The sequence below is a fragment of the Molossus molossus genome, unplaced genomic scaffold (genome assembly GCF_014108415.1).
Source record: "Molossus molossus isolate mMolMol1 unplaced genomic scaffold, mMolMol1.p scaffold_m16_p_1, whole genome shotgun sequence".
Classification (NCBI taxonomy): Eukaryota; Metazoa; Chordata; class Mammalia; order Chiroptera; family Molossidae; genus Molossus; species Molossus molossus.
In genome coordinates, this window is record NW_023425344.1 from 87,025,833 (window position 1) to 87,049,373 (window position 23,541).

The 23,541-nt window shown below is 42.3% G+C and overlaps 1 protein-coding gene across 1 annotated transcript in view; it reads right to left on the reverse strand.

Annotated features, from left to right (window-relative positions):
• Positions 1-8,569: 8,569 nt before the first annotated feature.
• CFI (complement factor I) overlaps positions 8,570-23,541 on the reverse strand; it is a 57,532-nt gene continuing 42,560 nt past the window's right edge. The window contains exons 11-16 of the mRNA XM_036263285.1: positions 23,348-23,383; positions 21,223-21,329; positions 20,956-21,059; positions 16,896-17,173; positions 13,313-13,417; positions 8,570-8,880 (exon numbers count right to left, since the gene is read on the reverse strand). Coding sequence (XP_036119178.1) covers positions 8,663-8,880; positions 13,313-13,417; positions 16,896-17,173; positions 20,956-21,059; positions 21,223-21,329; positions 23,348-23,383 — 848 coding nt within the window. The 3' untranslated portion in view covers positions 8,570-8,662. The remainder of the gene's footprint in view (positions 8,881-13,312; positions 13,418-16,895; positions 17,174-20,955; positions 21,060-21,222; positions 21,330-23,347; positions 23,384-23,541) is intronic.

Below are 23,541 nucleotides of genomic sequence, written 5' to 3' on the forward strand. Positions count from 1 at the left end.
CGAGGCCAGTTCCCCGCCCACGCCTCCTGCCGGGCCGGGGGGCGGGCCCCCGCCGCCGTCCCTGTGCTCCCGCGGGGGGCGGTGCGCCTGTGCGCCTGCGCCGGAGCGAGGGGCGTCCGCGAGGCGAGGGAGGGGCGAGCGCGGGGCGGCTGCGGGCGCGGCGGTGTCCACGCCCACGTGGTCGTGCGGCAGGTCCCGGACGTCCTGCGTCCCGGTTCAGTTAGTACTGCGTGACCGGCCGTACTAAGTGCTCCTACCCCCCCAGCTCCCCCACTGACTGAGTTCTGGGAGGCAGTGGGCTTCGGTCTTTTTTAAGAGCTCCGGGGGAGGTGGTAGGGTGCCGCCGATGGAGAGCCCCCGTGAAGACATCTGATGTGTAGAGAGCCTCGCAGAGATCGCTGCGAGGGGTCCAGCTGGGTTTCGGTTTGAAAATGTAATTCCGCGCGGAGACGTGGGCGGAGCCGGCCCTCACGCGGGTGCTCGCCGGGTCCTCGCCGGTCCTCCGGCCTGGGCGTCTGCGGTTTGGGAGGTCGGGAGCTCCAAGGCCGGGGCGCTGCCTGACTCGCCAGGGTGAGGGAGAGGGTGAGCTGGGTGCTGCTTTAGACAGTCTGGACGCAGAAAATGGTTTAGCCATTAAAGCGTTAAGTTTTCTTCCCCGGGTTAGAAAGAAGCAGTCTTAACACGTGAATGCCGTTTTTTAAAAAATCTTATGGAAGTAACTATTTTCCTACTCAAGATATTTTGTAACTTGATAGCTCCAGTGACGTTTCTCTGTATTTTCCCCAACGCTGTGGCAGTCTCCTTAAATAACAAATGCAGTAATTTTTACCAGAGTTATAAATATCCGGTTATCTTAGTATCCTGACAGTTTCCAAGGATTTTACAGTAAGATCCAGGGCAGTATTGCAAGTGTTGGGAATAGGCGCCGTCTTTCTATAAGAATTGCTGATCAATTCTACGTTGGCGTTTTGTGTTTGTAACAAGCTTCATGAGTTTGTAATACTTGTGCAGTGCGGAGTTAAGAAATACATTCTTCTATATTGAGAGCGTACTCTATGCCATGTACTTGACCTACATGATCCCTCACATTCAGAGACCGCTTTACAGAGATGCAGCCTTTGGACCAGTTAGAAAAAGGTGCCCCTCTCCGCAGGTGGATGTAGCCCAACCTTAGGTGCCAGCTTTATTCAGACCTTCAGCAAGGTGCCGTGGGCTGTGATCAACTGCACCACAGTGGAGAAAGATGAGGAATGCAACCAGCAACATTATCCTTCTTTTTCAGTGAAGGAGTAGAGGTGTGGAGAAGTCAGGATAGTATCCAGTCAAACCAAAGCCTCTTTCTGCCTTGACTAGAAGCCAAAGATTGTTTTCCTTCACGTTGGACAGCACATTTCAACACATTCGGAAAGGGAACATATGTAAGATTATCTTCTTCAGCTTTCTGGAGTATTGGTTTTCTCATCTTTAAAATATAGATGTTCTGATGTTCTGCATAGCACCACTACCAGAACCCTTAAACCAGGCTTGCTTCTTTCCAGTCTTCAGAAAAACTGCCTGGTAGGGAATTAGTCTCCCAAAAGGAAAGACAGAATGTAGTAACGTAACCTGGTTCCATCCCTCAGTTACAGAAGGCCTCCCTTTTTTCCTTTTCTCTCTATATTTGCTCTTCGGTGATCTTATCTAATTTCTTATATCTTAACTACAGCTTCTGTTCTGAGGACTCAGACTTAGTCTTCTCTGTCTCATTTCTCCTTAGGGATTAAATTCTCAAACTCCATTTCCTTGGGCTCATAGTGCTATATTTTTTTACTCTTAAATCTTTTCCACTGTGTTCCCCATGGGAATAACCACCATCTTTCCAGGAAACAAGATTTAAAATTGTATTTTCACATTTTCTTAATATTCAATCATTAGACATTTGTTGTTACTGCAGTAATTCCAATATTCACTTTTTCTTAATTCCCGCTGTCAGGTACCAGAGTTCGGCATTGACCACAGGACTGGCTACATAATTCCAGGACTCTGTACAAAAAAAATATTTTTTTTAAATTTGGAAGTCACCAGCATAAAAACTGCTTTTAAAGCCAGGGGCCTAGATGTAATCCTCTAAAAAGTGAGTGTGTAAAGAGAAGCAGAACACAGTCTAAGTCTTAAGAGGTCGGAGAACTGAGATGTGGTGAAGGAAACTGAGCAGGAGCGGCCGGTGCAACTGGAGAGTGCTGTGTTCCAGTATGTCAAAGACAGACAGAGACAGGGATCAGCTCACATGGGGAAGAGGATGGCTGGATATTGATCACTGGATTCAGTAACATAGAGATTATTGGTGAACTTCACAAGAGAAGTTTCAGTGGAGTACTAGGGACAAAACACAATTGTAGTCGGGAAAAAGGAAGAAGAATTGGGAAAAGCAATTACAGTCAATATTATCAAAACAAAATTATGAAAATATAGAATATGTTGTATTTATGCTGATTCTTTTCTGAATCAATGCCTTGGAATGTGATCTTCTGGGTGGTGAGACTAGGCTTCGTTTTGTTTGTTTGTTTGTTTGTTTTGTTTTTTTATCCTCACCTGAGGACATTTTTCCATTTTTTGTTCAGGTAGAGTGGGAGGGAGAGAGAGGAACACAGAGAGAGAGAGAAACATCGATGTGAAAGGAACACATTGAGTGGCTGCCACCCGCACAACCCACCAGGGCCGGGGACAGACTGCAACCGAGGTACGCGCCCTTAGCGGGAACCGAACCTGGGTCTCTCAGGACCGCAGGCCGATGCTCTAACCGCTGAGCCAAACCGGCCAGGGCTAGGCTTCGTTTTTTATACAGTGCAGTTATAGGATAATCGGATACACTTCTAGAAGTCCCTAATGGTCTCTTCATTGTACATGGATCATCATGGAACATGTTTATATTAATGAGGTAAGAATGCAAGATTTAGTGGGTTTAATGTAAAATATTAACTCAGAATACTTGGAAACTAGCATATTATGTAATCCGTTGTGTTATTTGAAATGACACCAAATCAACAAAATACAAATAATCAAGGGCAGTTTCTATTTTTTTAGTCTTTTCCAATTCCTCACTAAATGATCTCAACAGTGTTATTGAGATGAAAATGAATACCATGTGGTGAAACAGTTCCAGCCATAACTGTCGATCTTTGCCCAGTGCTCAGGCTGGAAGGTTAGTTTCTGAAAGGGGCTCAGATTAAGTGGAAATAAGTTCTAGGTTCCAGCCTCCGCCTAAGAAAACCATCAGTGGCATGAATAACTTTCAAGTGGGGGTTGAACTGAAGGACAAGTGATGGCTGCACTACATGCGTCAATATGGGTTGGTTTCACGGTTGAAGATAATGGTTCTCTGCTTGGGAAGGTCTACCATCAGGCAAATTTCGTAGCATTTTAGTCCATTTGGGCTTCTGTGACAAAATACCACAGACTGGGTGGCTTACAAACAGAAGTTTATTTCTCACAGTTCTGGAGGCTGGAAATATTCAAGATCGGGGTGCCATTTGTGGTTGGTTTCTGGGGAGGACCCTCTTCTGGGTTGGAGATTACTGACTTCTTGCTGTGTCCTCACATGGTGGAAAACGTGGGATCTCTGGGGACTCTTTTATAAAGACACTATACCCATTCATGAGGGTTTTATCCTCAATACCTAAGACACCACTTCCTAATGCCATCACATCCGGCATTAGGAGTTCAACACATTAATTTGGGAGGGATACAAACATTCAGACCATAGCAACCACAGAGAGAGATTTTCAAGTGATCTTTTTGGAGAGAATGTGAGGTTACTTCACACACAGACAGAAAGGACTAGAGAAAGTGGAAAGGAACCCTCTTAGGTGAGATTGCAGGGTTTTAGACCATCAGGTGTGTGGTTTCTCTACACAGGGTTTCTAGCTCCTTCCAAACCTCTGGTTGGTTTTCAGCTTTATAGTTACTATTGCATATGATACATCTTCCCTGGGCTCCCTGAGAGAGCATAGCTTCACAATACCCCCAACTAAACCTACTTGGTTCCTCTCTTCCCTTTATTTCGTCAGTGGCAAACACCAATCACATCATTATCCAAGAGAAAACCTGGGAATTATCCTAGACTCATATTTCTCTCCTTGGTGCCTTGTCATCTCTTCTGTCCCCCGTGTCATCTATTTCACTCCTTAACATGTCTGGAATCAGTCATTCTCTTTAAAAGGACCCTGCTTTAGCCCTGGTGAGTTTTGCTCAGTGGTTAGAGCGTTGGTCTGCGGTCCAGAGAAACACGCTAAGGGCACATACCTTGGTTGCAGTTTGTCCCCGGCCCTGGTTGGGTGGTGCAGGTGGCAGCCACTCGATGTGTCCCTTTCACATCGATGTTTCTCTCTCTCCCTCTTCCTCTCTCTCTCTCCCACTCTTTCTGAACAAAAAGTGGAAAAATGTCCTTGGGTGAGGATTAAAAAAAAAATACCCCACTTTAGTTTCTACCTTCATTGCTTTTCATTTGGATTACTCCAATATTCTCTTGACTCGCTTCCCTACCCCAGCTCACCCTCCTCCAGTCCATCTTCCTCAATGCCTCCAGGGTAAACTTTCCAAAGTCCTTCAGTGGTGCCAACTGTGTGTCATGAGACCCTCCCTCCATCTGGCCTTTTCTCCCTCTCCAGCTCCTTAGCTACACCCTGGGCTCCAGTGTCACTGAACTGCTCTCTGTTCCCTTGAATGGTTGGCTCCTTAAGCCACAGGGCCTTTGCACTTGCATCCGCCTGGCAAGTTTTTCATAATTCAGATTATGGTCACCTCTGGGGAAGCCTTCTTTGACACTTCAGGCTGATTTATGAAATCTTTGAGTTGTCTTCACCCTTATACTTAGCAAAGTATAGCTGTATAATTTCTTTTTCTGTCTCCCTTGTAAGACAGTGAACTCTGAGGCCAGGATTAAGTATGAGATGATGGCAGAGCTCCACATTTAGTGAGCTCTGTTCGTTGACCATGATCAGGGAAGACCATGCTAATTCACAGAAGCGGTGGTAGCAGAGGTCAGGCAGCAGTGCCCAGCCTCTGCAGCACAATCTGCACCTAGTGCCTGGGACCTGATAGTAGCAGTGGGAGTAGTCCTACAGTCTTTGGACATTGATTCCTAGATGCATAGCCTCCAATTCTCTGGCTTTCCTGGAGATTCTGTGAATTGCATAGTATCTTTGGGTAAACCAATTTTTTCATTAAACTAATGAGATTGGCTTCTGCAACTAAGAGCTCTCACCTAGACCTCTAAACTGGGAGAGCCCTGTAGCTAGGTCATCCCACTCCTGCTGTTCCTGGTCTCTGCCACATGGAGTCACTACAGAGAAGCTGGCTCTTCACTCCAGGTCCCAGGTTACTGTGCAGACTGGCTTGATCTTTCAAGGGGCCACAGTGACGTTCCTTCCTAGGTCAGCTGAGGGTGCCCATATGTGCTGGGTTTCCCAGCTTGCAGCTCTTAGTACTTTTTGTCTCATACACAGATATTTTCCAGGATGCCACATGTTCCAGGTTTGCTGGATCGAGACAAGGTGGTGGCTTTAAAACATGCAACAAATTCTTTGATACCCCTCCCATCAAGAGATGAATTATAGCCCTGGCCAGTGTGGCGTGGTGGGCATCATCCCCCGAACCTAAAGGTTGCTGGTTCAATTCCCGGTCAAGGCATGTGCCTGGGTTTCGGGCTGGCAGCCAATTGCTTTACTCTTGAATCTATGTTTCTCTCCTCCCTTCCTCTCCAAAAATCAATAAAAATATATACATATTTTTATTTTACTTTTTATCCTCACCTGAGGATATTTTTCCATTGATTTTTAGATAGAGTGGGGCGGGGGCGGGGGGGGGGAGGCAGGGAGAAAGAGAGAGATGTGAGAGAGACACATTGATTGGTTGCCTCCTGCACGACCCCGACTGGGGCTGGGGATTGAACCTGCAACCAAGATATGTGCCCTTGACCAGGAATTAAACCCATGACCCTTTGGTCCTCGGGCCGATGCTTCAACCGATGAGCCAACCAGCAAGGGCAATAAATTTTTTTTTTAAAGAGATTACTTATATTTCCTCCCCTTGAACCAGGTCAGGTCTTTGTGGTGGAAGGCTAAATGACTCCCAGGGTTAGTTTTATAAAGGCTGTGCAGATTCTGTAGGTTCTCCTGAGACAGCTGTTAGGTGCTACATAAGAAATTGGGAGACTCCGAGTCGCATGTGGAGAGAACACATAGAGAAGAGGTCTGGAAAGCCCCAGCTGAGTCCTCCCAGCCCAGGCACCAGACACATAAGAAGCCTTGGAGATGACCCTTGCAGCAGCCCTGTGAGACAGCTGCTGCATGAAAGGGTGCAAGAGCTGCCCAGCTGAGCCAAGCCAATCCCCAGGCACAGAGCAAATAATAAACCATTGTTATTTAAATGACTGCTTTAGGATTCTTTCTTACATGGCCATGGATAACCAAATACTCTCTGGCATTCAATGGCTAAAGGAATTAAAAATCTGGGCAGCATGGGAGAAGAGGAGTTGTGTTTAATGGCACAGAATTTCATTTGGGGAAGGTAAAAAATTTCTAGAGATGAAGAACATTGCACAACAATGTGAATGTACTTAATGCCACTGACTGTATAGTTCAAAATGGTTAAAATGGGCCCTGGCCAGTTTGGCTCAGCGGTAGAGCATTGGCCTGTGGACCAATTGGTCTTGGGGTCTATTTCGGCCAAGGGCACGTACCTTGGTTGCAATCTGTCCCCAGGGGGTTGTACGGGAGGCAACCAGTCAATGTGCCCCTCTCGCGTGGATGTTTCTCTCTCCCTTTCTCTCCCACTGTATGCGAAGCTAAATAGAAAAAATATATATCCTCGGGTGAGGATGAAAAATGGTAAAAATTTTTATGCATATTTTACCAAAATTTTTAAAAAGAAAAAAAAATTGGGGCAGTAACCAATTTTGGAATATATGTAGAAACAGGCATTTCTATTATCAAAACAGTTGGGCTCTATCCAGGACTGGACCCCAGGAATTGAAGGTAATATTTATGTGAAAAACATATCTCCTCCTTCAGGATCATGACAGCTGTGCTTAAAAATAATAATAATAGGCCCTGGCCAGGTAGCTCTGTTAGAGCAGTATCCAGTATACCAAGGTTGCAGTCAGGGTACATACAAGAATCAACCAATGAATGCATAAATGAGTGAAACAACAAATCAATGTCTCTCTCTCTCTCTCTCTCTCTCTCTCTCTCTCTCTCTCATCAATCAATAAAAATAATAGTAAGATCAGCTAATGTTTATTCACTGAGCATCTTTTATGAACCAAGTGATAGGGGTACAGACAGAAGGAACACAAGACGGTCTGTCTCTTCACGTGTCTTAACAGTGTGATGGGAAGAGGTAGACAAACATAAAACAATATGTTGGGTAATGACAAGTGCTATGTTGAGGCCTGTGATAGAGATTGGGTGCCTACTGTACACTGTGTCCACAGGGGAGCCCTGAGTGGATGCTGGTACCTTTACTAAGGGGGGGGGGGGGACAGGTTTAAGAAGGAATAGATGTTTGGGGTGGCGGTGTTTCTTTTGAAATGCTATGAGGTATCCAGGTGGAGATACAAGTCTGGAGTTCTAGGGAAGGTCACGGCTGGAGATGCAGATATGGATCATTGGGCTGTGAGTGGGATTTAAAGCTGAGTCTAGATGAGGTCACCAGGGGAAGTGCAACGGGAGAGAACTGACCAGAAGGAAGAGGCTGGGAAGGAGGCTGAGCCCAGCCCCCAGGGAGAAGAGTGTGATGCCCTGAGGGTTGATACCAAGGAGGTCAGGACTTGTGTTGTGCAGTCTGTGGAGAGGTTTAAAGAAAGGGCAAAGGAGAACGTGTGCAGGAGGGACTAACGACACATTTTTCAAGAATTTTTAATTTTTTTTTTTTAATCCTCACCCGAGGACATTTTTCCATTTTTTGTACAGATAGAGTGGGAGGGAGAGAGAGGAAGAGAGAGAGAGAGAAACATTGATGTGAAGGGACGCATCGAGGGGCTGCCACCCGCACAACCAACCAGGGCCGGGGACAAACTGCATGCCCTTAGCGGGAACCGAACCCGGGTCTCTCTGTACCGCAGGCCGACGCTCCAACCGCTGAGCCAAACCGGCCAGGGCAAGAATTTTTAATTCTTAAGCAGAGAAAGGAGGCAAAAGCTGTGAGGTCAGCTATTTCCCTGTGACGGGTACTGTGCCAAATCTTTCAGTATGTAGTTTATTTTCTCAAAATTCGAGTTTTGATTTTAAAGATGGACAGTAAGACACAAAGTAGATAATACATTGCCCAGGTTCAAGTCCATGGTGGGTGGTAGGATAAGGGTTTGAAAGGAAGCTTATGAGACACCAGCATCACTCAACTGCTTGACCGTTAGTATTGTCAACATATCACTCCTCTGTGGAGAGACTTGACTCACATTTCTAATAAATAAAACTTTAATGTGGGACTAAAATGTTTATTTGAGAATTATACAGCAAAATTCCAATATGGCATAAACATTGTAGAAACTTAAAAATATCCAATAAAATCTGTTTTATTTTCATCCTAGAGAAGTACTAATGATGCAGTAAGTACCTTTTCAATTAAAATGGAACCCGAGAGAAAATGAGTAGAAAGAAGGAGATCACAGCTTTATATCGCAGTTTTATACATTGTACTGAGAAATAAGAGACCTTCCCACATGATGGCTAATCCAGTCAAAATAATTAGCCACTTTGGTGTAAACGCCTGGGAAATTTGGATTTCCACAGTTATCACCCCAGCTCACAATACCCCAAATATAAGTCACGTTGTTGGCATCCTGACAGACCAAGGGACCTCCAGAGTCCCCTTTACAGGCATCAATGGAGCCGTCTTCTGTACCTGAGGAAGACAAAGGAGAAAGAAAATACCACATTTACCTACATGTGCCAGGGACACCATGCAGCCTTCCTGCCTCTTCCACCGATGAGCCTAAGGACTCCGCGCCCTCACTTTCCTAAAGGGAAATGGCCACTGCGCTCCCTTGCAGGGTCTGCAGGGCCCACGGAGATGTGGGGTGCGGTTGGGAAAATACTTTTTCTTCTCCTCATTCTCTAGATTTCGCAAGGGCTGTCCCTGCTTTCTCTGCTTTGGTAGGGATATACTGTGATGAGGCTGCGTTCCGAAAGAGGCGGCAGATGACGAGTGGGAAAATCATAGGAATGCCTGGCGCTTACTGAGTGCTTCTATGCATTAGTCATTCATCGCTTTAATCCTCACCACAACCCTGTGAGGTAACGATGAGGCACAGAAGGTATAGAGGAGTTATAAATAGTAACTTCCTGTCTAGAATCATACAGCTAAGAAGCAGCAGAATGGGGTTTAGGCAGCCAGACCTCAGAGCAGGTGGATTGTGTGCTGTGCTCCCTGTGTGCTCTCTGTAGCCCTGAGCTCTGTTTTAAGATGGGAGGCCACGGGAAATGGTCTGTTTACTTTCTCCTCACTCATATGACTTTCTAAGGTTTTTAAATCACTGTATCCAAGAATTTATAGGATGTCAAAAACTGCCTTTTTCTGTAATACACTACTTGTAGGTGGTTTTATTTATTTATTTATTTTTTGTTACAGATGTTTCTCCTTCTTTTCCCCATTGACTCTCTCCTCCCCATTCCCCACCCCATCCCTAGCTTTGTTGTCTATGTCCATTGGTTATGCATACATGCATATAAGTTCTGTGGTTTATCTCTTCCCTCCCCTCACCACTCCCTCATCTGAGGGTTGTCAGTCTGTACCCTACTTCCACATCTCTGGGTCTACCCTATTCCTCAAACTGTTATGTTCATTATATTCCACAAATAAGTGAGATCATGTGGTATTTGTTTTTTCCTGCTTGGCTTGTTTCGCTTAGGATAATACTTTCTAGGTCCCTCCATGTCGTCTCAAAGGATAAGAGATCTTTCTTTTTTACAGCTGCATAGTATTCCATTGTGTATATGTACCACTGCTTTTTTATCCATTTGTCTACTGATGGACACTTGGGCTGTTTCCAGATCTTAGCTATTGTAAATAGTGCTGCTATGAACATGGGGGTACATATATTCTTCCTGATTGGTGTTTCAGGCTTCTTAGGATATATTCCTAGAAGTGGGATCACTGGGTCAAATGGCAGTTCAATTTTTAATTTTTTGAGGTAACACAATATTATTTTCCATAATGGCTGCACCAGTCTGCATTCCCACCAGTAGTGTACTAGAGTCCCCTTTTCTCCACACCCTCGCCAACATTTGTTGTCTGATGATTTGTTGATGGCAGCCATTCTGACAGGTGTGAGGTGATACCTCATTGTTGTTTTAATTTGCATCTCTCTGCTGATTAGTGATGTTGAGCATTTCTTCATATGTCTCTTGGACATTTGTATGACCTGTTTGGAGAGGTGTCCATTCAGCTCCTCTGCCCATTTTCTAATTGGGTTCTTTGTCTTCCTTTTGTTGAGTTGTATGAGTACTCTATATATTTTGGAAATTAACCCCTTATCTGATGTATCATTGGCAATGATGCTTTCCCATACAGTGGGCAGACTTTCCATTTTGATGATTGTTTCTTTTGCTGTGCAGAAGCTTTTGAGTTTGATGTAGTCCCATGTGTTCATTTTCTCCTTTGTTTCTGTTGCCTTAGGTGATGTATCAGTGAAATTCTGCTGCGTATGATGTCTGAAATTTTGTTGCCTACAGTTTCTTCTAGGATTTTTATGGATTCATGGGTCACATTTAAGTCTTTTATCCATTTTGAGTATATTTTTGTGTATGGTGTAAATTGATGGTCTAGTTTCATTTTTTTGCATGTAGCTGTCCAGTTTTCCCAACACCATTTATTAAAGAGGCTCTCTTTACTCCATTGTATGCTCTTGCCTCCTTTGTCAAATATTAATTGAGCATATTGCCTTGGGTCCATTTCTGGGTTCTCTGTTCTGTTCCACTCATCTATATGCCTGTTCTTGTGCCAGTACTAGGCTGTTCTGTTTTGTTTATCCTCACCCGAGGACATTTTTTCCATTCTTTTTATTCAGATAGAGCAGGAGGGAGAGAGAGGAAGAGAGAGAGAGAGAAACATCTACATGAAAGAAACACATTGTGTGGCTGCCACCCACACAACCCAACCAGGACCGGGGACTAACTGCAACTGAGGTACATTCCCTTAGTGGGGACCAAACCCGGTCTCTCCAGACCACAGGCCAACGCTCTAACAGCTGAGCCAAACTGGCCAGGGCAAGGCTGTTTGGATTACATTAGCTTTGTAGTATAACTTGATATCTGGTATTGTGATCCTACCTACTTTGTCTTTCTTTTTCAAGATTGCTGTGGCTATTTGGTGTCTTTTTTGGTTCCATATAAACTTTTGAAGTATTTGTTCTAGTTCTGTGAAATACATCATTGGCATTTTGATGGGGATTGCATTGAATCTATAGATTGCTTTGGGTAATATGGACATTTTAATGATGTTAATTCTTCCAATCCATGAACAAGGTATGTGCTTCCACATTTTTATATCTTCCTCTACTTATTTTTTCAATATCCTGTAGTGTTCTGCAAATAGGTCCTTTGCTTCTTTGGTTAAGTTTATTCCTGGTACTGTAATTTTTTTGCCGCAATGGTAAATGGGATTGTTTTTTCAGTTTCTCTTTCTGTGATTTCATCATTGGTGTATAAGAATGCCGTCAATTTCTTGATGTTAATTTTGCATCCTGCTACTTTGCTAAATTCATTTATTAAGTCTAGTACATTTTTGATGGAGTCTTTTGGGTTTTCTACGTAGAGTACCATGTCATCTGCGAATAATGACAGTTTCACTTCCTCCTTTCCAATTTGGATCCCTTTTATTTTTACTTCACGTCTGATTGCTGTGGCTAAGACTTCCAGTACTATGTTAAATAAAAGTGGTGAAAGTGGGCATCCCTGTCTCATTCCTGTTCTTAGGGAAATGCTTTTAGTTTTTGCCCATTGAGTATGATGTTGGCTGTAGGTCTTTCATATATGGCCTTTATTATGTCAAGATGTGATCCCTCTATTCCCACGTTGCTGAGCATTTTTATCAGAAATGGATGCTGGATTTTGTCGAATGCTTTTTCAGCATCTATTGATATGATCATGTGGTTTTTATTCTTCATTTTGTTTATGTGGTGTATCACATTTATTGATTTGTGAATATTGCACCAGCCTTGCATCCCTGGGATGAATCCCACTTGGTCATGATGAATAATTTTTTTGATGTATTGCTGGATCCGATTTGCTAGTATTTTGTTCAGGATTTTGGTGTCTATGTTCATCAGGGATATTGGCCTGTAGTTTTCATTCTTTGTAGTGTCTTTTTCTGGTTTTGGAATTAGAATTATGCTGGCCTCACAATACTTGTAGGTGGTTTTAATAAAACATCATAAATGCACCAGCTGGCTGGCACCCTGCTTTTGGGTCACTACTCAACGTAGGAACTGCTGAATTGCATTAGGTAGGGGCACTGGCATCACTATGATAGCAAAGGAGACAGAAGCAGGTATTGTAAGACGTGCAGTGGGATTTCCAAGGAGGGAGAATTTAAATCCAACAGGATGCATTTGCAATAAGATCATTTGGATTTTTATTTAAAAGAAGGTTGGGTTTAAATCCTATATATACCACTTCTTGTCTGGAAGACTTTGGGCCAATTATGTAACTGCTCTGCATCTCAGTGTCTTCCTCTGTTAAGACCCCCAGTTTTTGCCCTGGCCGGTTTGGCTCAGCGGTTGGAGCGTCGGCCTGCGGTACAGAGAGACCCGGGTTCGGTTCCCGCTAAGGGCACGTACCTCGGTTGCAGTTTGTCCCCGGCCCTGGTTGGTCGTGCAGGTGGCAGCCACTCGATGTGTCCCTTCACATCGATGTTTCTCTCTCTCTCTCTCCCTCCTGCTCTATATGAACAAAGAATGGAAAAATGTCCTTGAGTGAGGATAACAAAAAAAAAAAGACCCCCAGTTTTGCAGATAAGGAAATTTGCTCAAGGTCTCATGAGTCCTAATGGGCAAAAACAGGGAAGGAAGTCCAGGCAGTCTGGTTCCAGGGTCTGTGCTCTTAGTCACCTTGCTACACTGCTGTATAATAGCTGAAGGAAGATTTCCCTCTTAGTAGTAGATAAGGAAATGTGAACTAAGGGGAAGGGACTGAAAGACTTAGATAATGCAACAGCCAGAAGGACAGATGGAAGGGTTCGGAGCCCAGAGCAAGGGGGCTAATTTGGTGGGGGGCAGGAGACACATTTGTTAGAGAGTATGTATAAAAATATGTCAGAGAAACCACTTAGTACTTACCTGCGCAGACCATTTCTTTTTCATAGTACCGACCAGGGTAAAACTCAGAACAGTTACCGATTAGGTGAACTTCACCCCATTTAAGTGAAAAGACTTTCTGGTTATCTAAACAAAGTGAGAAAATGAATAGACATTTAAAAGTCACAAGTGAGAAATCTAAATAAATAGTCTCATAGTTTAGTAAACCATTAGGAAGATAGAAGCATACATATATTTTTAAATACATATAAAAACTATTGAAGATCACTTCTTAGTGTATTTAATCATACACTGCTCATAGCTCCAGTTTTATATTTGTCTTTCTCAAAACTAGTCAAGGGGCATTCTGAAGTCACACTAGCTAAATCTAGAGCTGGGTGCTCTGAGCTGAATGAGACTAACTCCTTCCCTCTGTCTGCCTTGCCCAGCGGGGGAGTTGGGTAGGGATCAGGGATCAGGGTCTTCTCACCTAAATAGCTCCTATTTTCTTATAGTCTCTTATTTCCTTGAAAGCACTTGTAAGAGTGAAAACAATTTTTTAATGTAAGAAGTTAAAATAAAATACACGAAGTTATCGGTGTGTGTGTGGTTTTGCGTGTCTGTGAGGAGCTCCCTCGCCCAAGTGATCTGAAAGTGATTGAAAGAGGCCTCAGGATTTCCTTCCCATTTAAGTGAGAGGTTTGGGACTTGAACATTTTGGGTCCAAGGAAAAAGAAGGACCAGGTCCTGCTGCTGATCGACAGTCCAGGGAAGGTGAGCGAAACCTAAGAACACAGGGTGAGATGTCTCAGGTATAAAGAGTGAGTCTTTGTCTATCTCTCCTCCTTTTACCCAGTTTGCAGCAACTTTTGTGTTCTAGGAGGGCAGGGCCCAGGCTTGACTCATTCACTGCTGCACCAGCTCCGAGCTTCATGCTAGCTTAATAAAAATGTATATAATTAATTAATCCAGGAACTCAGTAATTTAATTATATACTAAATGCCTTATGCCAAATGACTTACCTTCTCAGTTAATCTATAAACTCTCTGGGGACAGAGATCTCTGGCTTGTCCTGAGAGGACAACCCCACAGATCCTAGCACTGCAGTGAGCACACAGTAGTTAACGGCAGAACTAATATTCTCTTCTGGGAAGCAGAGGGAGACAAAAATCCACCAAAGTATATGGCATATCTGGAAAGAATCTTTTTTTCTCCTTTAGGTCCTACTTCAAGTTAGTCTCGAGATGGCTACCTTCCTCAGAATAAGAGCTTTTTGAAAATTAATAATGTACTGTTTCTCCTAACTCAGAAGAAGCCTTTAAAAACCAAGAGCTGCTGTACCAGGGAAGAATTTTTTAATAACCCAGGAGTTGCTCCCTCCCCTGAACTCTTGTTTTATATCGTTCTTGAGGCACTTGTCACATTTGCTGTCTGAAGGTAGCATTCCTGCCTTTGTCTTTCAACCTGTAGCCTCTGCACCCCCTGTTTTTTTATTGGATCCCTATTTTTCATGAGTGAAATCCTAGCACTTTAATATTACTGCCTTGTATTCATAGTAAGGGCTCAATAAAAGCGTTGAACCACTTTTTATGGTTAATTTTTTCATTAATAAATAAATCAATGTATAAGGACGTGTCTACCATTTATAGAAAATACATGGAATAAAAGAACATGTTAAATTCCACAATCAGATAAATTCAAGGTATGGGAATTCTAAAATAAGAATGACCCAGTTTCTTTAATAAATACATTTAAGTAAAAGAGAGGAGTAACTGATCTAGATTAAAAGAGATTTTTTTAAAAAAAGCCACCAAGAGCAACATGTGGACTTTGTTTAGTTCCCAATGGAAATAATCTGATTGTAAAACATATATTGTAAATAATTGAGGAATATTAAACACAGCTGGTTATTAGATGACCACGTTGTTGAGTATGGAAAGTAGTGGGGTCTTTTTTGTTTGTTTGTTTTGTTTTTAAGTCTTTACCTGGTAAAGATACTTACTAGAGTATTCATTAATGAAATTATATGATATCTGGGATTTGATTTATTATATTCCAGGAAAAAAATAAGTATGTGTTGGGAATATATTGAACATCTCCTGATTGTCCTACAGATCCATTCTTGACCCTTCAGTGGCCTGGTCCCTGCCCCAAGAGGCGGACCTGGAGATAAGGGATACTTCAGTGGGAATGCCTTAGCCTCTGGTTTCCAGCTGGTTGCCAGCAAAAGACCCCAGCAGAAGGGAGGAAGAGACGGAGAGAAGCTAGCAAGATTGGGGCTGGCTATAACCTTCAACTCAAGGTCATTGCTTCTCTTAAGGCAGCCTGCTATACCTAAGGCTCTTTCTCCTGGTAGCTCTCCTTCCCTTTCACCTTCCCATCTAAGAGAGATGTCAGTTCTGGTACTGTTAGCACTGGGTTTCCGCAGAGCCCTTGTGGCTTCCCAACCCTACACCCATATCTTTGTAATTAACCCCTTTATAAATAAACCTTCCTAATCATCCTATTGAAATAGTGATTGATTCTGAGAGATAAAATAAGAACGGTAGAATTTTGATAACTGTGGAAAATGGATGATGAATAAGTACTTTCCTCTACTTTTGTGTATATTTATAAATAAACTTAAATGTTTTTGTTTTTGTTTTTGTTTTTTGAAACACAACAAATGTAAAGACATAATGCTTCTGGGTGAATTAATTACTAATAAAATTTAGTATTTTGTAAGTCTTGGGTATTCAAGCATACCACAAATCCAGGTTAATTCATACATATTTTATACTTTTCAATGTGGCAGTTGTAAAGGATGTATTACAAAATAAGTCTATAAAACCAGTGCAATGAAGTTATTTACAAAGAGAGTTTAAGAGGTCAGAAGGAAGCTAAATTTCAAGGCTAACTCTTCAAGCTGAAAAAAACACATTGGATAATTTAATTCTAATCTAACCTCTCATTTAGCAGGTCTTTCTAATAATTTTCCCAGGAGTGTCCACATCTTTTACTCATATGAATGTTCATCTCAAATCATAGAGGCTGAACAAATGAATTTTTTATATTTTCTTTTTCTTTGCGGGATGTGGGGGTGTTGGTCATGGAGAGTGGGGGAGGGGGAGGACATAGAGCAGAGGGTTGTGGGATCACTGATTCAGCATACACTTTGACTATCCCTTCAGAAACCTGTTTATCCTCCATCCAAATCTCTCCAACAAATCCCAAAGCATGCTGTATGTCCCGTCAGTATTCTTTTTCTTGGTAAATGGTTACCCGTCAATGTATGCTTTAGGATCACAGAGTGTAGGTGTCCTTGAAAAGCCAAATCAGGCTTGGCTACATGATTTGTGAAGGCCAGAGAAAAATAAAGATGTGAGGTGGGTTCCTTGCAAAAATTACTAAGAATTTCATGATGGTGACAGCAGAGCAGTGAACCAAGCATGGGCACCTTGGGGCCCAGCATGCTCGGCAGCGGCACAGGTCCACGCGCTGGAGCCAGCCTAGCTGGGTGTTCACTTTCTAGATTTGATGCTATGTTCTCTGAGCACTAGGAGATTAGTCCCTATGCATTTCTATTACCATTTATTTTCAACCCCTAGGTACTGAAGAACAAATTGTAAAATATATACAAAAATACCTCTTTCTCGGCCCCAGCCAGAAATGATGCATTTATGATTAGGTTGGAATAAATGTGGAGACCAGGGAACACAGGCAGGGACGGTTGTAGGCAGCACACACTCTTTTTGGTTTCGACGTTTTTTCATTTCAATCAAAGCTATGTCATTTTGGAAGGTGGCTCCATTGTAGTTTTCGTGGACAATAATTTTATTGACCCCCTGAACAGTTATCTCCCTGTTAAAACTTATCCAGTCTATTAATGATACCCATATTTGGTAACGGTGAATTTTACTGGCTCTAAAAAAGAAAAAGGAAAATAAAATATGTTAAGAAAAAAACAACTAAAACATGAACTTCTGATGCTTCATCTTTATATTCTCCCTTCCAAAGAACATTTTTAACTTTCCCAGATTTCTTTTCTTATCTTTGCTGTCATAAAGCAATGTGATTAAGTTTAAGGGCAGTGTTAAAGTCAGCGGGTAAATGAAGAGAGGAATAGCCCTGGCTGGTAGCTGGTTTGATTCCCTGTCAGGGCACATGCCTGGGTTTCAGGCTCCATCCCTGGTAGGGGGTGTGCAGGAGGCAGTCTGTCGATGTTTCGCTTTCATATTAATGTTTCTACCTCTCCCTTTCCCTTCCTCTCTCTCTAAAAATAAATTTTAAAAAATCTTCAAAGAGAGAGAAATAATCCATCTAACTACTCAATATCAGGGGCATAAAGAATTTGCTAACCACCAGAGATGCCCACAAGTGAGAGCACCGCCATTGAAGGTGTTTGCAGAAACCAGACAGTATCTAGCCACAAATGAGGGGTCAGAGCACACACTCTCCGAGTGAGAACTCCAGAGGTTCTCAGAGCGAAGACCACAGCAGCCGTTATCCCGATCTTTAAGACTTCATCGTAACATTGCATTATATTTATTGGCTCACAGCCTTGAAGTAAAAAATGGGGTCGTATTAATCTATGGATAGATGCCCATGCCTAGTATTGTGCAGAGAACACAGTAGCTGTTTTAAAATCTGGTTGAAAGAGTGAATGAGCTAAATATTGCCTGTTCTTATGTCTCACTCCATTTCATACCAATTTTCACCTCTTGGTTTCCAGCAAATTGGGCACCTACCATCATTTTTCTTAGGTAATCACCTTAAACAGTAATGTCCTGGGAGCTAATGAGGTATTCGGGATCCTTTTATTTAATGCTTTGTGTTCCAAGAATGTTCTTCATATTAATTTCGGTTGTGTTTCAGGATCAGAGGTCCTGAATACTGGTGAAAAGTTAACCCTGTTCATGCATTCAATTTACTAAATAAATACTTAGTAAATGCTATATACCAGGCACTGTGGTAGCCATTGGGATACAGAAATGAGCAAATTCAGAAATAGTTTCTGCCTTCAAGGAGCTCAGGGTTTAGGAAAAGATGTAGCATTAAAAAGATAATCACACCAATGAAGATATGTGTTCTGTTGTGAAAAGTGAGAGGCATGAAAGCACATGGGTTCTAATAAGTTATCAAGAGGGTTTCTCTGACTTAAGGGAGTCAGGGAAGGTTCTCAGAGAAAGTGAAGATTAGGCTGAGATCTGAATAATGAGTTGCAGTAACCAGGGAAACAAGGCAGAGGAAACAGCATTTGATGGTCTCTGCAGCAGGGAGGGAGGTACACTGAGCAGCTGAAGGGAGTCCAGAGGGGGTGGAGCAGAGAGAAGGAAGCTGTTGGGCAAGTTGAGTTTGACCAAGGTAAGTAGGGCTCAGATCATATGGGGCCTAATGGGCCATGCTATATTTTTGTTTATTATTTTTTAATCCTAAGAGGAATGCAAAGCCATTGAATTTTAAGAAATAAGTGATTAAAACCAGGTATGGAAATACTGCTCTTGACACATAGTAGAGAATGGATAGATGGGGGAGGAGGTAGGCAGAGTCAGTGTAGGTAAGCCAATTAGGAGGCAGTTGGTATAATCTAGATGAGAGGCAAAAGCAGGGTAATCATGGAGATGGAAGTTTTGAGAATTAAATAATTAGAAATTAAAAATGCCACCTAGAAAAAATAAAATTAAAAAAGTGCCACTGAGAGTTGGTGATAAATTGGCAGGACTGTGGTAGGGTGGAGGGAGTGAATTGTGATGATGCTTAGATTTCTGTCTTGTGTCACTAGATGAATGGCGTTGTCATTTGCTGAGATAGGAAACACTGGGACAGAACCATATTTGGGGCAAGGGGATAGGATGAGCTCAGTCTTAGGGATTTTGAATTCAGTGTACTTTTAATATATCCAAGAAGTATTGATAGTTGACTGTAGACAGTCAGTGGTTGGAGGAAAGATGCAGCCTGGAGAGATCATTGTGTCAGCATATAGCATTGTTTCAGCATACAGCACAGTTAACTTTAAGGAGAGAGGTAAGAAGAGAAGGGGAACGCAGGCTAACGATTGGACAACTCGAGAATTGCACTGGAGCAATAGTGCCCAATCACAGAAGGGGAAGCTGCAGAAAGACAGGGTAGGTGTGGCCTCTACAGAGAACGGGAGAAAACCAGGAGTATGTGTATCACAGAAGCCAAGAGAAAAGGGTCATTCTGGAAGAAATTATATTTGGGCACATTGTTCCAACCCATGAGGATCTTTATCACCCAACATATTTAATCAATCAACATGTCTCTTATCCCTCTCAACTTTGGGTCATCTTCAGATTTGTTAAGTAGGCCTTCAACTAAGTTACTGTCAGAGATGTTGACCTTGATTTTATCCTGGCTCTGCTACTGACAGGTAGTGTAGCTTCAGCCAAGTCATGGAACTTCTCAGTCTCCGTCTGCTTATCTATATAATGGGAAGAGTAACATTTACGTCTTAGAAATGTGGGGTTATTAAAACAAAATGACATATGTGAAAGTGCCAGGCACAGGATTTGGCTGCAAGAGGTGCTTGGTAAATATTTAATTCATTCTAAGAATCAGAACAGAGGCCCAAATCCCAAACTCTGTCCTCTTCCAAGAAGACCTTTATTCAGTATCAATACCTTTTTGATATTTTCTTGCAGTCACTATTACGAACTAAACTGTGTCCCCCCAAAATTCATGTGTCGAAGCCCTAATCCCCAGTGTGACTGGATGTGTTTGGAGCTAGGGCCTTTAAAGAGGTTTAACTAAGGTTAAATGAGGTCATAGGAGTGAAGCTCTTATCCAATATGACTGGTCTCCTTACAAAACCAGAAAGAGACTTCAGGAATACAGGCTTGTGGAGAAAAGGCCATGTGAGGACACAGCAAGAAGGCAGCTATCTGCAAGCCAAGGGGAAACCATCCCTACCAATATCTTGATCTTGAACTTCCAGCCTCCAGACTGAGAAAAGACGTAGTATCAGTTGTTTAAGTCCCCTACTCTGTGTATTTAGTTGTGGCAGCCCTCTCAAATGAATACAGACACTTATGCCTTATTGGTCCTGCATCGAAATTATATTTCCAATCTGTATGTAATTATGAGACATCTTTTGTCATATGCTAATGTTGAATCTAGACACAGTATGCCTACCCCAACTTCTCTGACCTGAGAATCTCAAAACCCTGTCAAAGGAGGAGATAAATGTAGGTAGTACCAACTTACTTTCCCACCATGCAAATGAGCCAAGTGAAGTAACTTGGTACCTACAAGTTTGATCTGCCCTTGCCAGCAGGGATCAACAATTTGGCCCGTGGGGCACACAGTAGGTTTTGGGGGATTGACGTCAGAGGGTATTTAGCAGTCAGTCGAGTGGAACTGAATGACTTTTCTCAGATATATTTTAAAACATTTTTTTCCTTATTGATTTGAGAGAGAGAGAAAGTGAGAGAGAGAGAAACATCAATGAGAGAGAACATCGATTGGCTACCTCCTGCATGCCCCCCACTGGGGATTGGGCCCACAGCTTGGGCATGTGCCCTGACTGGGAATTGAACCAGCGACCTCTCGGTGCCTGGGTCGACACTCAGCCACTGAGCCACAATGGCTGGACTCTCAAATATATTTTTGTTTATCATCTGTCACAACCTCTAGCATTCATTTTCATTGTTTCAGGAAATCCACAATCTATTGGAGACACATTTTACCTGACACAGTGAGCAGCAGTCAGAACCCAGCAGCCACCGATATAAATTCCTCCACAGTTGAATCTCTCATCTTCCCTAAGTGCCAGCTGCCACGGGAAGTCTCCCTGTAAAGACATTTGTGTGGTCACTGCTCTTCTACAAACAGATGGTTCTAAGATATTTCCATTGCAAGACTCCCAGTCTCATAGTTGCGTACCCCGCCAGCCCTGTCCCCCACACTCGCTGTTGCTGGGAAGGAAGGAGCGTAGGGCTGTGGTGCAGGCTTACCACCCGTGCTGGCTGTCCCCCGACCACTCGTTTCCTTCGCGTGGTGTGTGTGCTGGGTTTGACGCCACAGGATAGTTTAGGGAGCAGTGACTTTATCCGTCTTCTTTCTTCAAGAAAAGAAGAGATTGTATTATGATTTTGAACCCGTTACCTTGTGGGCAGACATTTCTTGATTATGTCACAAGAAAAGCAGAGTCACAGCTAATATGAAAGAGGCCAGATTCATCAGCAAATTATTTTGGATGTTAAACTGTACTATTCATCATGTTTAAAAATTGGGGCTTAATATTAAAATTGGCTTGAGTCTCTCAAAATCTTTCTAAAGGTAGACCAGTGGCAGAAGGTGCTGACTGAGGGGTTAAACATTTACCAACCTCTGGCCAATGAGGGATGCCATATGCTCAGGCATTACCACTGGGTCAGGTCAGGGTGGTAGTCTCATGGAAAACCCTTGTCTTCTCACTTTCATAGTTTTTACTTTTCAAAAAAAAAAAAAAAGTTTTTCTTGATTTTAGAGTGAGGGGAAGGGAGTAGGAGAGAGAGAAAAACATTGATGTGAGAGAAACATCGATCTGCTGCTTCCTGCAGGCCCCCCACTGGGGATTGAGCCTGAAACCCAGGCATGTGTCCTGACTGGGAATCCAACAGTGTCCTTTTTGTGCATGGGACAATGCTCAAACCACTGAGCCACACCAGCCAGGGCATAGTTTTTACTTTTTAGAGGCTGTTTATATGGGACTATTTTTAATAATATTAATATGAACATTAATGATGTTAATATTAAGTACATTCTAGGTGTCAGTCCCCATGCTGAGTACTTTGTGGTCATCTCATTTAATCATCATATGAACCCTGAGAGATAATATGCTGGGAACCCCTGGCAATCCCGGGTCAGTTGGCCAGGAGAAGGGGGTATGTGTTTAGCCACTTGACATGCGATGATGTTCCTTCCTCCATGAGCATTCAGATGTGTCACTGGGGGACCTAGACTTCAGACATGAATGTGCAAGAGAATTTGTGATAAAGGAAGAAAGTAAGTGTAAGATGCTCTCCTTATTCTCTCTCTTTATTTTACCATGTCATGAACATGTCTGTAGATGTGCTTCTTAGCCCCACGTGAGAAAGGAAAATTAATACTACTGTCAGCTGCTTTGAGCTATAAGGAGGTAGGTCCTCAAGGGAGAGAAGTTCTGAACAAACGCGGATAGATTTCAGGATGGAGGGCTCCCACCACTCCTAAGGTTGGGGAAAGAGTGTGATGGCAAGTTTTAAATTTCTGCTTGGGCCTTTGGAGGAAGAGAGACCTCATTCATTGAGGTCTGTGAAACCAGCTAGGGTAGTATCAGAAAATTAATGTTATCTTGAGTAGAAAATAAAGGGCTTTTGTTGAAGACCCCTTCTGAGTATCTGTAGCTTCGAAATCTAAATTTTTAACTCATTGCCTAATTTTTAAAAAATGTTACTTAATTTTGGGGCCTGGCAATTTGCAGGGAGGCTTGTGTAAACTTCAGTTTAAAATACCTCTAAAATAGGGAGCTATTTTATTTCCAGTTAGTATTTGAGGTTAAGTTACTCACCTAAGGTTATAGAGTTCATGAATAATTGAGTCAGGATTTAATACAAGCCAATCTGACCTGAAAACTCTTATCAGTTACTGTTTTCCCAGGAACTGAAACTTGATTTGGTTTTTCGTGTACAACTGGCCGGAGTACAGATCTTCACAGACCTGTTACCATGGCTTAACCTGCTGCAAAACAACAGGTGAATTCAATTAAATCCTTTATGTTTTTATTTCAAAATGTATGTCCTGGGCCATTGAAATTTTGTTGTTTTTGACAAAACTGACCTGACAAAACTCATAACAAATAGAAAAACTTTATGTAAGACTAGAATATTGTTTTACTTCAAAATTAGTCATATGCATTAATTCATTTTCAAAGCAGTTCACAAGAAGCATTTATAAGGAAAGGAGAGAAGTAATGTTATTTTTCCTATTTAAATTGGTATCAAAGGTAATTGTTGCTTGAACCAATTATATTACATTTACGTATACTCACACATACATGACATTAAACATAAACTTAAACCAGTGAACTATTAGTAAAAAAGAATAATGTGAACTTACCTGCATCCATATTAGCCGTCAACATTTCTGTTTCTTCTATAATAAAACAAATTTCCAATGTTTAAAATTGTGTTTAAGCTAAAAATTAAATCATTGTAATTATTGAACTTTGATAATAATTTTCTGTTCTTTTTTCTTTTAAAAATATTTTAATTGGTTTTTAGAAAGAGAGGAAGGGAGAGGGAGAGAGGGAC